The sequence below is a fragment of the Medicago sativa genome, chromosome 2, assembly GCF_051527215.1.
Source record: "Medicago sativa cultivar Bolivia chromosome 2, Bolivia_mono, whole genome shotgun sequence".
NCBI lineage: Eukaryota > Viridiplantae > Streptophyta > Magnoliopsida > Fabales > Fabaceae > Medicago > Medicago sativa.
Window position 1 is genome coordinate 31,879,380 of NC_140750.1, and position 16,859 is coordinate 31,896,238.

The 16,859-nt window shown below is 30.9% G+C and overlaps 2 protein-coding genes across 2 annotated transcripts; both read right to left on the minus strand.

The window, feature by feature from the left end:
- Nucleotides 1–830: 830 nt before the first annotated feature.
- Nucleotides 831–1,635, minus strand: LOC146946271 (uncharacterized). Its single transcript, XM_085744416.1, has one exon. The coding sequence runs from the start codon at nt 1,551–1,553 to the stop codon at nt 1,317–1,319; it is 237 nt and encodes a 78-aa protein (XP_085600542.1). The 5' UTR covers nt 1,554–1,635; the 3' UTR covers nt 831–1,316.
- An 8,493-nt stretch (nt 1,636–10,128) lies between these two features.
- LOC146946272 (uncharacterized) lies at nt 10,129–11,211 on the minus strand. The gene has a single exon (XM_085744417.1). The coding sequence runs from the start codon at nt 11,000–11,002 to the stop codon at nt 10,766–10,768; it is 237 nt and encodes a 78-aa protein (XP_085600543.1). The 5' UTR covers nt 11,003–11,211; the 3' UTR covers nt 10,129–10,765.
- Nucleotides 11,212–16,859: the final 5,648 nt, after the last annotated feature.

Below are 16,859 nucleotides of genomic sequence, written 5' to 3' on the forward strand. Positions count from 1 at the left end.
TCGTTGGGCTTCAATCAACTCAGATTGGTGTGAAAGGTTTACCCATATGAACCTCTAGAACGACGTCATAAGAATGTGTTCTCTATATTTGTTCATTATACTTAGAAGGGACCTGTCGAGTTAGACATTACATTGGTGAGATTTGTTCAAGCTATTAGGGAAAGTTTTATTTGGCCTAGAACATACAAAGAAATCAAAGCGTGCATGGGTGGACACAATGAAAAATTTAGTTTAGTTGATCGATGATGTAATCATGTTGTCGCTATTATTGTTGTTGTTGTGTTACGTCGTTGAATTATGTTTTTGAAATTGATGTGGTTGAATTATGTTGTTGTTGAGGAACATTGTGATTTAATTGAAGTTTTTTTTTTTCCCTTTCTTTTATGTATTCTTAATGAATTCAAATTCTATAATCCAAACTAAGTAAAATGAAGATTTTTGAGGGTGACAAGGAGGAATGAAAGGTGGAAAAAGATTTTTTCTAGTAGTAGCCTAAAAATAAATTGAAGCACACGGCAGATGACTCATAATCCTAAACCTACTCTACATTTTTTTTTTCTCTTTTTGTGTAAAGATAACACATTTCTTCAAAAAGACACCATCTTAAGTGTCAGGATAACTGTATATAGTGTCTTGGCTCCTGATCCTTTCTATATTTAGGTTTAAACACTTCTAGCTGCCTAACTCAAGCAAAAGAAAAAAAACTCCTTAAACTTCCTCACCCCACAAAAACTTCCTCTAAATTTAAGGCATCAATTTTCAAATATTTACTAGCATTTTCATCATAAAGCAAAGAGATAAGATAGTGACAACACTTTTCCCCCATAAACTAAAGTTCCAAACTCAGTATAAGATGATACATATATAGTTTGAGATAGCTAAACAACCAAAAATAAAAATTAGGCATACATATAGGAGTTGAAGTAAAAATACATTTTCGAGTTTCAGAAAATCATGGTGTCACTGTGATATTGACGAACTCGCCACCAATCCAAGCATAGACTAGAGCTTATCTCCAAATGTGATAGATCATTTTTTGAAAAGAAATGTGATAGATCATTAACCTTTCATTTTACAATTATATGTTCAAGCAACATAAATTTTAATAAAAGTACAAGAATTAACATATAAATATATATAGTTCCTAAAAAAAAAAACTCATGTAGATTAAACGGGTCACATTGTTGATGACCATATTATTTTACCTAACAATTAACTATAACTATTGGATCCATAGTGGTCCAATTAAAAGAGAGAAAAATTGGAAATAATTCCTTGCAAGAATGGAATTCATAAGCAATGAAGAAATCCAATTTTCATGATGCAAATTGGCTTTGAGAGTTAGTCACTCTAGTAGCATAATATTTAGCAATGAAATCAGAGGCTTTCCTATCAATATCTGGCTCTCCAATCCAAGATCCTATATCTTCATCACTTGTAAATATCCTCCTTCCTCTTCCACTACCTTCCAAGTGCTCATAACTGCTTCTACTCGAAAAACAACACTTGAATAAGCTTGTAAATGAGTTAGAAGATGACTTTTTTGCTCCCATATTGAGTCTTAAGTCTTAACACTTGGTAACTTACTCACTACACCCCCTTTAATGTGTTTGAAGGATATTTAGATGCTTGAGCTATAAGCTGATTTTGTACATATTTATAGAGTGGTATACCACATGGTTTCACAAGATTACTATTGTTTCATATCAAAAGTAAAGATTGCATGAATGTGACACGTAACATATGAAGTGACACTTATCTGTTTTCCCTAAGGTTGTAATGTGACCAATGTTGCTTTTCTTACTATTATCACTGTGTGTCACTACAGATTGAAGATGCTTTCTTTTCTTCCATTTAAATAATGCCTAGAGAATCATGAGAATAATGTTAAAAATAGAAGTGGGAAAACAATTTAGGCTAAAGCTTGTTTGGATAGTGTAAAATCAACATAATGAAACTTAATGGGGTGGAATGAAACAAAACGAAATAAAGTTTTAATTTCCTCATTTGGATATTTTATGCTAGAATAAATAAATGGAGTTGAATAGATTATAATTTTTTTATTTTATTTTTCCTCATACAATAACACTTATTTTTCCTCATCTACTTGCTTGTAGATGGACACCCATATTAAGAGTGATTGTTAACTTCCACACTATTGGATAATAAGAATGAAGAAGTCAACACTACAGTTGATTGAGATTACTTGTACTTCAATTAATTAGCGCTTAGAGAAGTAACTAGCTTAGTGTATCTAATCACTCTAAAATATCCTCTCAGCTAGTTACTTGAGGTACAAATAATCTCAGTCAATCGTAGTGTTGACTTCTTCATTGTTATTATCCAATACACCATCACCTTCATCATCAAAGTATCATTACTCTACGCTTTGTTTCTTCTGCCCTGCAACAAAAATGTACTAGACTCTTGATTTTTATTGTTAATGCATCATGAGTTTGATAGAAATGTTTAATAATATTATAGACTTATATTGAACAATCGAAAGGACGAAAGTGCACACATCAAAATGTAACATAAATCCCTAACTTTATATTTAAATATTTTAATATTAAAAAGAGATGACACCCGCACATAGAGAAAGAGCTTGACGTAGCACCTCTTCCTCATAAGCACTAATGTAATTTTCATCTCAATGAAGATACCTATGTGGTACCAAGCTATCATTGTCAAAAAAAAATAAAAAAGCCTTATGAGGCCAAGACTTCCCCATCCCATTGGGAATGGTCTAAGTAGCTTAATTTTCTAAAAGTTTGTGCAATTTATTGGCTCAAACCGGTCTATAGAGTTGTAAGTTGTAACTCTCGATCATTCTTTTTTCTGTGTGTTAACTTCGATCCGGTTGTAACCATCAATTAGTTTTTTCAAAAAATGTGCAAAATTTGAGAGGTTTATTGAGCAATCATCCCAATTCAAAACACTCGACCTTCTGGTCGAATTAAAATGGACGGTTGTGACTATAGATAATTGTTATGTTTATGATACCAACTTAGATGACATTCTTTTCCTTGTCATTATCCTTTATACATCTAAATTTTCCTTAAAAAATATGTATTACTAGAAATAGTTATAGTCATGGCTTTCAGCTGCGAGTGCGACTCATTTCATTAGGCCTCAATAAATATTGTTGATATATTTCAGAATCAAATAATGAGAATGATTCATTCACTTCCTCAATTTCCTTTCATATAGGCCTCAATTGATGCCTTTGAAACACATCAAAATGTGAACATTAATTGGATAATTGCATACCCCTTTTCTTCTTTCTTTCAATCATATCTTAGAGATATAAAGGAATCGGGTACAACTATCAAAACCATCTTAGTTGGCTAAATACATAGTTGCTTATCTAAAATGTCACATCTAAAGATGGTAGTTTAATCCAATTTTAAATTCTTTATGCTTTATCAAATATGAGTATGTATGATATAATCTGCAGCATATCAAGAACCACATCAATTTCCATAAAAGAAAAAATTAAAAGCAGAACACATCAATTAATCTCCTTTGTATAGTACTGTCCTTACAATAACTTTATTGCTTTATTCCATCCGGATGCTATGTAACTTTGCTATTGAAAGGAAAAATTTCAATTCCTGCTAAAGTAACTCTTAAAAATCGTGGTTGAGCCCAGTGGCGGAGCCAGAAATTTTTACTAGTGGGGGCATTATATATGGTAGCAGATCCAAAAAATTTGAATAGCAAACACACCATATATATCAATTTATAGCATTATATATATATATATATATATATATATATATATGTATAATAGATTGATATATTTATTTTGTTTAATATATAACGAATCTCATTATAATAATAAACAAATTATAAATTGCATAAGATGGAAAAATAAAGTGAAATCTATAAGAGGGGATTTCCTCTAAGAAGATCAATAATGGAATATAGGAAAGAGAAGAATGAGAAGAGAAGACGACTTGAGAGACTAGAGAGAAATTGAAAACACAATATGCGAGAATGAAAGATGCTTATAGTTAAAAAATGCTACTGAGCGTCCCCAGACACTTTTTAAGACCTTTAATTAAATGGTATATTTTTATGAAATTTTGTGTTTTCAATGTATTAAAAATTGTAGTATTTAACTTTTTTAAAGAAAAATTTATGAACTTAAAATCCTTAAAGAGTGTCCCGGTACACTTGTTATATTAGTTAATTATGTTTACAATATCAATGAGAAATTATAAATGAAAGGAAAATAACAATAAATTTATCTAATGAACCTTATTAAAATAACTTGGAGTGGATAACATAATATTAATTTGTTATGAAAATGTAATTAATTGTAAAAATAACAAATATTGAGACAAATTGGTTTGCTATAATTATTATGAAACAAAAGAGTGTTTTTGTATATAGGCCAATGGAGAGTATTAGTCACTTTATAACACCATAAATAAGACTAAAGGGGTGTGTTATTTGTGTTAGTGGTGGAGTGATGGATGTGAGTCATATTGGTCAAATATTTTTTTTTTTTTGAGAAATATTGGTCAAATATATAACTACTAAACAAATTCTCCTAAATCAAGTGCAGGCATGTGCCCACAGTCTCTTATACATGGCTCCGCCCCTGGTTGAGCCTAACACAATCCCATAAATCGACTTTGTAGGTGAGGACTTCCCCCACTTATATAAACACATGTTCAAGTCATCATTTGTCCGATGTGAGACTCTTTAACATATCTTCTCACGCCCAGGACTGGACACCTATGGCGTGGACATAAATGATGGGTGACCTGATAGCAAAAAATTGATAGCAGGTGGCCCAATGAATACTGGAGGAGGCTCTGATACCATATTAGAAATCATGGTTGGACCTAACAGTAACATCCCAACATATTAATAAAATATATATGCTCTTTGCCTAAAATTACTGCATTATTTTGCAAAATAATAAGATCATCAACATAGGACTGTATCACCATAATTTGATTATTGTCAAGTTTTTTAAGAGATAACTTCAAATCAGATTCCAAGTTTCCAGATGTGCACGTTTTTCTGGTTGAAACCATATAATAGTGATAAGCAAGAATATGAAATGTTGCATGAGAGAACATATGATCCCCAAGTTACCAATGAATTTGTTTAATTTCATGCTATGTAGGGAAAAAATGAAACTTGAGTCAAATCATAGTTATCTGTACTCCAACTTATATACTATAGGGCATATTTTAGTCTATAAAGCCTATGTGTAAGAACAAAATATATGTAAGTTAGACCGTATCATGTAAGAAAAGTGGATTTTACGTCATGATTTAAGTATTTAGATATTGGTACATAAATAAATATCTAGAATTTGGAGTTACTTCTGCGGCTAAAAGAGCTGCAAAAGCAAAACACAATACTTTGGCTTCGAGGTGAAAAAATCGTGTTTTAGTTTGTACTTGGATTTGCGGTGAGTTTAATAAAATCACGATGAACGAATATGGTTTTGAGCAAATGTGCATTAGTTATGTGAAATAACGGAGAGATGATAAAGTGTTGTGTTGATTGCACGATATTGCTTGGCACGAAATAATATAATAGAAGCACACATATTTATGTATTAAGATCGGACAATTTAGATTACACAACAATAAAATCAATATTAAACCATCTCCGTTAAAAAAAAATCAATTTTAAACTATCTTTGCTATTGATTAAGGGTGCAGGTTATGGTGGGAAGGGTTCTTAATTTTCCCATGATGGGAAAAGCTGAATTAACAGGTTATAGCCGGTACCAACCAGTTTCTTCTATTTTACAATTTTCACTCCCATAAAAGTAAATATAATTCTTTTTTGAAGGAAAAAGTAAATATAATTCTATCACCCAGTTATTGTTTTTATTATACTTTTTACACAGATTTTTATTTTATAAATATTTTCAATAAAAAAATCTTATCTTAATGCCGGTGAAATCACGCGGAATTGAACTTGTCCGATTTACACATACCGTTCTTTATCGAAATGAAGGATTTAGTGAAGGAGAAGAAGATAAAAAGACTTTTTGTCATTTATAATTAACCGATAAATGAAGTGTTTGTTTGAAATTATGTGAAGTCAACGAAATATAATTGATATATTTTTTTTATTTTTATCACTTATAATAAAGAACATTGATTATTTTTTACAATAATATATAAAAAATTACTATGATTCTTATAAACAATGAAATGATGTTTTTTCTATAAAATTATATTTTCGAAAATATAAATGTTGACAAATAACTTTTTAGAGGAGTGATATGAACACTCTCTTTCTGACACTCTCTAACACTCACTCTTTTATTGGGTGAAATCAAGGTGGATATCACACATAAATTTCTTACTATTGAGATCCAATTTATTATAATAATAAGTTTACACTTGAATAGAAGGCAAGCGGGCAACAAGCTGCGCCGCTAGACCTAAAAATGATCGTTAATTTATAAATTTAAGAAACAAAGTATCGGTACACCTCAAAGTTCTTTTAAGGCAAAGTAACTCAAGTGATTGCATTTTTTACATGCGTATAAATGCGTAATAAAAATATTTATATAATGTTGTAACACATAGGTCGAATATTTGCTAAAACTCAATCATAGATTTATAATTCCCTGATGTTAAAAATATTTATGCACATGTGACATAAATATTTTTTACTTAGACAGGCCGCGGAAAAAAAAAAGAAAGAGATAGTCCATTAGGAATTATATTTGATTAACATATATTGGACAAAAATGGAGGGGCACATTCATAAATGCATTAAAACTAACAAGGCAATTGGTACAAAAGGTACCCAATCTCACATCTAGGCCATCCAATATTTTATGAATATATCAATGATATATTTGACCTTTTCCCATCATGGGAAAATTAAGAAGCCTTCCCATCATAAATGTCACCTTGATTAAGATCGACCCGTTGTAATTGAAAACTGGTGTTGTCGAAAAAAGACCATTTTTTCGACAAATTGTGACATACCATTTATGTACACCACTTGTGTACCATTTATATACGTGCATTAACAATGTTTTTTGTGTGTAGCTCTTAAAAGAATATATATATCTATGCAATATTCCCGGCACTAAAATTGGCTTTTGTACTAAAAAGTTGATCTGAGAACATTGATTTGTTGATGCTGGAATGTTGTTCCATTTGTACGTTTGACGTATCACATTTATTGGTGACTTCATTCAATCTTTGGTTATGGTTTTCTTTCACATAAAAAAGCACAAAATGACAAAACTTCATGTCTGTATATTTGAAGTTTGCACTCACATCACATTATAACAGATTGGCTCCATCATTAATATAATAATTTCTTAATTGATAGTTCATATCATTATCCTTGGGAATTTGATGATGCAATTTTTATAAGTAGTTACCGTTTCTGGTCAGATTGTTGGATAAAGAAGAATAACATATGTTTAAGCTAAGGTGAAGTCCAATTGGTTTACATGTTTTGGATAGGGCCGTTACTTTTTTCAGCTGATGAGTTTCTCGCGCGTCCCATTCAAATTGTAGAATTCGAAATATTTTATCTTTTTTTGAAAATTTTAACAGGGTTTTATGTCAACAAAATAAGGCGCGTGAGAAATCAATAGGATGAGAAAAGAATAAGTCTTTGGATTGGTCACCAAACTTTAACAATTAAAGCTTGATAAGCATACACTCCTCCAAGTGGGTTTGTTCTAAAAATCTAACATGGTATCAAAATTCAAAACTAGATCAACCAAAGCAAAGTATTCTCTGAAATAGAAAAATAAATAAAAAAAATTAAGAGACTTTGTTTGAAAATAGAATTCTTACATGTATAAAACTGAGAAAGATAAAATGTTTATAAAAAAAGTGGAGGTGAAATCTAATTGGTTTACACTTTTTGGACAAACTTAAACCTCAAAAAACTAACATGTTAAATTGATACAGTTTCTAATTTGACCTGTACAGAAAATTCAACAGAGAGGCTGGAAATTCATTTCTATTTGTATTAGCTTGTACCTATTTGCAGTCTGCTTCTTATTGCATCAGAAGTTCGATTATCTGCATGCCGTTAACGATCAAGAAAATTGTGTTAAAAGATAGTAAAACCAGCTCAGCATTCCAACTCATCAGTGTGAGTTATGAAAGTTAATGAAATTTGTTCTTTCCTCCTAGGGCTCGTCGCATCGCTCGTGCTCAAAGCTTGATAGTTCGAGATGTTCAATTGCGGATTGACCAGCACCGAACTAGGCCTATCTCCCGGATGAATGTGATAAACTGAATTTGTGCTCTAAACTGGACCTACTATCTTCAACAACATGCACGTCATGAATGACGGGATAAAAATAAAATAAAAGTAATGAAGATGGACATCAAGGGTTTCTCTCACATTTAAAGTATAGATTATATATGCCATTCAGTTCATTTTCTTCTTTTTCTTTCAAAAAAAAAAAAAATATGCGGAAGGAAGAATTATTGTTAGTAATAGACAGTAGCACTAAGGACTATTTTATAATTCTCTCATACGAGATGTGAATTTCACGGTTAGGTTACAAAGTCAAACTCTTACCGGTTAACAAAACTCATGGAGACATGGACATAATATGCCATATACAATAGTACATCTAGTACTCCCAAATTCCATCCATTACAACAAACTGCCAACCTTAAACATGATCTTTACTATAGATATATATTTGAAACTTGAATGATTGTAAAGATAAATTGATCCATGAAACTAAACTAAATTTGTACTAATATTTTTAATCAGAAATTTGGCTAGTGGTTGCCGGTTGTAGTAATAGTTGCGGACGCAGTACGTTCTTTCATATTGCGGAGAATCATAAACGAATGCAGCTTCAATTGTGGTTGAGTTGCAGTTTTGACAATATCAAAATTTATTATTATTTCACAGCTTAGATCGCGGTCGCAGATTATGCATAGCAGAATAAGCGAACGTTTATATAATACCATGTTGATAACAAATATCCTTTGAAAAATTAGAGAAATTGACTTGGCTATTCATATCAGAATAGGTCATTTTGGTTTGCATATACTTTTAATTAATAGTTTTCTTAATATAAATAGACAATAGTTACTGATTCTATCAAAAAAAGATAATAGAGAAGAATTTTTTTTTTCTGCCCCTATGACAAAAAAAAATGATATATCTGCCCCTAGTTGAAAATTATTATCGTAAATGCCCTTGTTCTTCTTTTGAATTGGCGAGCATGCCATTTTTTCAACCATTTTCTGCAAAAGCATGTACAACTCTGTGTGTTTTTAATTTAAGTTGGCGAGCATGAATTTTTTAAGTTTTCTTGTTGTTCTTTATTTCAAATGGCGGGCACATTATTTTTTTTTCCCAATGTTCTACTTCTAAAATGGCGAGAATGCCATTATTGTTTATTTTAAGTAGTTTTTCCTTGTCCTTTGAAATGGCGAGCAAGGGCATTTCTTTTTCCTGCTTGTTTATTTTAAGTAGTTTTTTTTTCTCTGGCAGTCCAAGCAGACCAATAAGAAGCACATAAAATGGTACCGACGGCCATAAGCCACAAAAACACTTCCGCAACATGAACCAATGGACGAAGTGGAGAGTATAACTGTATGGACACTTTGGAGCAAGAATCGTACATGCAATAGAACAAAGGGCATCAAAACATAAAGTAATCATTTCAATAATTAAATTGTCCTATGCCAAAGAAAAGCAACAACTAATTACAACATAAGTAACAACTATTTAAAAAAAAAATGCCCTTGCTCGCCATTTCAAAGGACAAGCAGGAAAAGCTTGGGAAAAAAAAATAATGTGCTCGCCATTTGAAATAAAGAACAACAAGAAAACTTAAAAAATTCATGCTCGCCAACTTAAATTAAGAACACACAGAGTTGTACAGGCTTTTGCAGAGAATGGTTGAAAAAATGGCATGCTCGCCAATTCAAAAGAAGAACAAGGGCATTTACGATAATAATTTTCAACTAAGGGCAGATATATCATTTTTTTTTTGTCATAGGGGTAGAAAAAAAAAAAACTCAGAAGTTTCTGTCAAAAGCATGAACTTTTTTTTTTTTGAAATAGTAAACAAAAGCATAAACTTACATACTGCTAAACAGTAAACAATCTCGCACAAATATATCAAATCTCTCACAATAAGAAAGAATAAAGTCTTACATTATTAATGACTAAATTATTTGAAATTACAAGCATCTGATCCACTCCTCAAGTACAAAACTACAACCAAATGATGGAACAACATCACAAGAGGTAATAACTCTTACATAAACTTAATTCTAAATATAACTATAAGAGAATATTAATAATTTTGACATACATATATTTTCATACTTTTAATCATAATCAACTCAATATATCTTGAAATTTTGTTTAGTTGCACGTCAACGAATTGTTGCTTTCCGCCAAACATCAGTATGATTTATGTGCTTTATCGCGGAAACATATACATAGTCATGCATTGTGCTCCAAGAAGAATGGTTTTTCAGTAAAAAATCTTATAGTCACTATAGTCATGGCAAGCCGAGGGTTAGACAAATCTCGGACGGTTTGTATTGACGTCACAAAATTGAGTTTAGAATACAAATTCAAAATATAAACCGTCTAATCTTTATCAAACAGCCGAGACATTACTGCAGATAACGAAGATCAAGGGATTAAGAAGGAGAGAAGAATGAGGTAGGAACAAAGAAAAATTGGTCATAGTAAATGAGGGTGGAAAAATAGCTACTTAATTATTCAAGCAATGGAAAATCAATGAAGAAAAGCAATTAATTCAAGAAGCAAATTGGCTTTGAGAATCGGTGACTCGAGTTGCATAGTATCTTGCAATGAAATCAGAAGCTTTCCTATCAATACCAGGCTCAGCAACCCAACAACCTCTATCTTCATCACTTGCAAACATTCTTCTTCCACTTCCACTACCTTCCCAATATTCATCATTGTTTCCACTTGAGAAACATGCCTTGAATACATTGCATAAGGAAGAAGAAGATGACCTCTTAGCTCCCATTTTTCACACCCTTCTAGTTTTTTTTTTGTAGGATAGGTTACTTGAACTATAAGGTATAGTGTAATGTATCTGTAATTGGTTGTGTGAGTAGAAGGCATTGGAGTTGTTGGTATTTATAAGGGAAAGCACATGGTTTTGATGCAAAATTGTGACTGTGTTTTACCATCATATAATAAAAAGGAGGGTATGGATTCTTTGTAATAAGTAATAAGAATGGTTATCAATAATCATGGTTGTAAAAAGAAGCATATGAGTGTGTTCTTTCTCGTCCTCTACTTTATGAACTGACAGGGAACAGTTCTTCTCCCCTAGCTGGTCTGCTTTTTGGTTCATACTAGGACTTTCTTACCCTACTAAAGTCTAAAGATGCTTTCTTTTTCCTGTATAATATAATGCCTACATAATTAGAATAATGCTTATACGACTAAGTATTATTGTTTGTATAATATGAAAGTAATGTAAGTTATAAACAAAATGACAAATAATTATTGAAACTCATACATATAAGTAACGGGACCGAAATTCAAACCCTGATCATGGTATTTGGACTAGCAATTTCGGTATTGTTTATAAAATATGCAGGTAATGTAAGTTATAATTACCATAGCACTCAATAAAAGTATTTTAGTTTTAAAGGTAAAATTAGTTTTTGGTCATTATAAATATATCAATTTTTTATTTATAGAAAGACGAAATGACAAATAGTCATTGAGACTCATACACACAAGTAAAGGAACCGAAATCCAAACCGCGGTCATCACAACATCCGAACTAGCAATTTCGATATTTTTGTCAGTTGAGTTAGAACATGTGGAATATCAAATATCATTTTTATTCCCTCTAAAAACAACTTTTGGTTCACTAAATATTTCTGTCATAAATTCTTGTATCTTTTAAGCAAACTCATGTGTATACTTCTACATTTTGAAATATTTGTTGGAGTTATACTTGGTACTTTATAAACCTCTTGAGGTGTTTTTTTTCTTGCAAAACTAGAAACTCTACTTTGCGGTAATTTTTTTCTTGCAAAACTAACACCGTCATTGCATAAGAAAGGTCGACAAACTATGGATTGGAAGTTTTGATCGTAAACAAAGCTTCCATGCGGCCAAAAACTTATGGGTTACTTATTTCCGTAACAAAGCTTCCATTTCCGCCTTGTAATAAAATTTGCTTGTAGCTAGTCCAATCCTTCAAATCATAAAAAATTATTCGAGTTACTACAAGATAATAGCGTCATTATGAATGTGCATGTTTAGGAAAAATTTGGCTGGGAAAGATTTGGTATTTAAGTGTGTCCAATAGTGACACACCTCTCTTTTTTGACAATTTAAATTGTGTTTTATTTACCGTCCACGATAATTATTAAAGTAATACGGTACTTATTCCCATTCCTCCCTTTTAGAAAAATGCCGCAAGAAGACAAAATGACGAAACTCTAAGAGAAAGTTAAATGAAAGAATTGAGAAGACAAATATATCAGTTTGAAGAAACGGTGTAAGCACAACAAGCATGTTTGAAAGCCGAACATCGTCATTGGGAAGTCATAATCTACGAGCATAATCATTCAAAGACAACGGCATCAATGTAAATATTTCTAAAGGAAAGCTCCAACTAGATGAGTTTGTTAATTGACTTCAAATTGTAGCACGAGTCCTAAGCATAAGAAGATACTAGAAGAAAAGAAAATGTTAGATCATTGTTGTCAAATTAAAAAAGCACACATTCGTTGCTAATCTAGTTCGGCTCCAACAATATTTGTCATTAGATGATGTTATATATTTGGTCATTTGAGTGGGGAAACATTTAACTAAGAAGTAAGAAGCATATTTAGAGAAACATTTCCTCTATTGAGAATTCTTCTTATCCATGCAAAAAAAGGTACATATCAACCCAACACATCTATAAAACATCCCTCTAATACCACCAGAGAAAACAAACCTAAAGATACCAAATATTCAAAATGTCAATATTTTGGACATATAAGACGGGGTGGACAAAAATAACCACGAATCGAACCAAATCACCAAACCACATTGAACCTAATTGAAAATAACTGAACCATTATAGTCGTTTGCAAACCGAACTGTTAATTTAATAACAGTTCTTGAACCATAATCGAACCGAACCATTTTAAACCGAACTGAACTGTATTGAAGCAATTTTCTATGAATGGATTATTTAAATAGGTTCCTAACATTTTTTTTCCATTTTATATATCTCTTAGATAATAAAATGATTGCGCAAATTCACCATTTTATTTTAAATACTTTAGTTTTTGGGATGAACATGTGAATATTGTTATTTTCACTTTAATTTGTGAAATGCCACTTTTAATTTTGTGATGTTATTGTATATACGATCTTTTAATTTTGTGATGTTATTGTATATACGATGGTAGATATGAAAGTGTGGTGGCAACTACATGGTGAGCAATTTGGAGCTACCTACACAAAGTCCTCTTTATTTTTACTAACTTCATAGATTAAAAGTGACAATATTTAAAATAACAATATTCACACTCAATAATAAAAGTGGCACTTCATAAATTAAAGATAAAAATGCGGAAAAATTACTCTAAAGTTCCTTTATCTTAATTATTTGTAACAGTTGAGTCTTTTATCCATTTTTGTCTCATTCAAATCCTTCATCTCTTAAAATATTTGCAAATTAGTCATTTTTTCATTTTTATTAAAAAAAAACATTGATGTGATTAGCAACATATGATTATTAGGGTTGGTGTTTTCTAAGTTTTGATTTGAGACACTGAAACTTAGTGTTTAGATTCGAATATTATGGGTTTGATGAAAATATGATGAGGTGAAGATGATTAACATAAGAAAAAGAAGAATATTTGTTTTTTCTGAGTTTTTAAAACAATGAATTTTTTTTTGACAAAAATAACAATAAAAATTATTTATAGTAAAAACTATTACTAATAATCCAACATGGCAAGCCACCTCAACGTTTTTTTAATAAAAAAAACAAAGAAATTACTAACTTGTACATGTTTTAACAAATAAAGGATTTGAACGAGACAAAAAAAGAAGATAAAAGACTCAACTGTTGCAAATAAATAAGATAAATGAGTGTTCTAGTAATTTTGCCTAAAACAATATTCACATGTTCATCCCAAAAACTAACAATATTTAAAATAAGGGTCATACTAACAAGTGAACTAAGGATTCAAAAAAAGAATTAATTTACAAAAATAATGTATGAAAAGTTGCTTTTGAAAATTTCAATGTGTTGAATACACAAATCCTGAGAATGAGATAAAATTTCTTCTTTGTGCTTATTAACAAGTGTCCTATTTGTTAGCATCTCCTTTAAAAGATAAAATGTTGAATTTGAGCAATCATTTTATTATCCAAGAGATATATAAAATGAAAAAGAAAAAAAAATGTTTAGGAACCTATTTAAAGAATCCATTTATAAAAAAATTGCTTCGATACGATTTAGTTCGGTTTAAAATGGTTTAGATAGGTTCTAAACATATCGGTTATGGTTCAAAAATTGTTATTAAATTAATAGTTCGGTTCGCAAACCACTACAATAGTTCGGTTATTTTGGTTTGATTATGTGCGATTCGGCTCGGTTCGTGATTAATTTTGCCCGCTCCTAACTGGAACAATTTTTTTCTACGGAGACATTTTTTACTTTTTTTAGGGATTTTTACGGCGACAAGATACGTGGTAGTAGCGTACGTATGGACTGAGGGAGACAAACTGCCGCGAAATATAAAGGGAAAAACAATATCAAATGTGAGGATTATGTATATTTTATTTAATTTGATCAAATATTATGTAGACCGTTTCACTGTCTTTCCTACATATATTTATTATATTTGGGCGGTGATCTTTGTGCAATACAAAAGCATCTACGTTTGGATGTGTGTGAACTTAACATCGATTCATATCTTCTAAGAAAGTCCCCACCCCATTTCTTTTAATTTTAGTGTGCTCTCAAGCTGTCTTGCCTTTATGAGAACTTCATTATGAAGGATCCATAAGGACTGGGAGAGTACATTTGGTATTATTGTACTATTAAAGTTTGATCAGATACAAAGGCACACTTTATCGTATTTATTCCTTTTGGCTTCTTGTATATTATAATCTTGGCTGTAAAATTGTAATCTTGAATATATTGTTATATTATGTGATGCATCCTTTCTTTTTGCACTTCGTTAATATATTTTTTATTACAAGGCACTTCATTAATACTCAAAAGGGGATTTGTAGCCAAAAAATAATTAAATGGGGAAAATCAGATACCAATATATGTAAGGAGGATACCGTGTGAATTTATACATTTTCTAATAATTTTTTGACGTTCCATAGCAATCCAGCTCAGTTATAAAGAAAGTTAAGATTTGGTAATCTTCCCATAAACATTGCTTACTATTTAACATAGCTTAAGCTTGCAGCATATCGTCTCACTTATAGAAAAATAATACACTCTCCGGTCACTATTATAAGCAAACATTTACATTTCACATTCATTCAATTAATGATGTATATGATTTTTATTATAAACCACATACAACATTTAATGAATGAATCTAAAATGTTAACTTTTACTTATATTAGTGACCAGAGAGTGTATAGATTGAAACAAAACAAAAAATAGTATTGTAGATATTTCCTTTCTCTATATATGCTTTGCTAATAGAAATTGTGCGTGGGAAAGAACTCATATCTTAGGGAAATGATATTTTCACTTTGATATAAGAAAAAAAAATATTTTCAAATTAATTAATTTTCTTTGCATTAAAGGGAAGCACAAACATCCCAATTAGGTTGGGTACCTCCAGGAAACCTCCATCTCATGCCACCAAATATCCATCCATAATAAATGATTTGGTCCCCCTCTTGTCTACTACATCCGGTCTTTTATATAAGAAAAGAAACCAAAAATTATCAAAACCAAGACAATTATTAGTTGTTGTATTTTTTTGAATGTTTTTACAGATATGCCCTCATAAAAATTTGTGAAGTATTAAATATATCCAATAATGTTGAAAAGATCAACATTAAATGAGGGTTAGAAAAGTCTTTTAAACAATAAATGTACCTTAAAAGTTGTGACTTTTTCTTATAAATAGAACCAAATTTTTTTTTTTTTGAAAATTTTCTTATAAATAGGACCAAAGGAAGTATATATAAAAAGGGATAAATCTTAATATATAATACGAAGGTTCACAATGCATGCCTAATATGAAAACCCTAAACCTAATTCCAATCTCACAATTACCTTTGTGTCCCCCACTTTAATTAACCCTAATCCTGCCTTTTTTGAGAGGTTTAGGAAAATCCTAAACCTAATTCCAATCTCACAATTACCTTTGTGTCCCCCACTTTAATTAACCCTAATCCTGATCTTTCTGAAATGTCTCTACATGGAGTTGAACTCGCAACCCATTGCCTCCAACCAAGCACTCCGACCACTTGACCAATAGCTGTTTTAGTGTTATAATATCGCTTCCACTAATGCATATCCTGTACCAAACAGACATTTTAAAAAACAATTAATCTCTTTTCCTCTCCTTCCCGACTTTAACGTTATACGGTTCTGAAGTCATGTTCTCCCCTTACTCATGTGATCTCAACCCAGAAATCAGCCATTTTCATCCTTTTCTTCCCCCTTTTCCTTCGATTTCTCCGCAAAAATATGATTCTGATGCATATTTTGTCCATGATAACTTATTAATGGTATGATCACTAAACTAATTTTGATATCAATGCTATTTTGTTATTTTATTCATTTTGATTTTCTGGATAGTGATTAGGGTTTCAAAATTTGGGGATTTTATGATTTTTCAATTCAATTAAGATTGTTTCTCAATCCTTGAATTTTA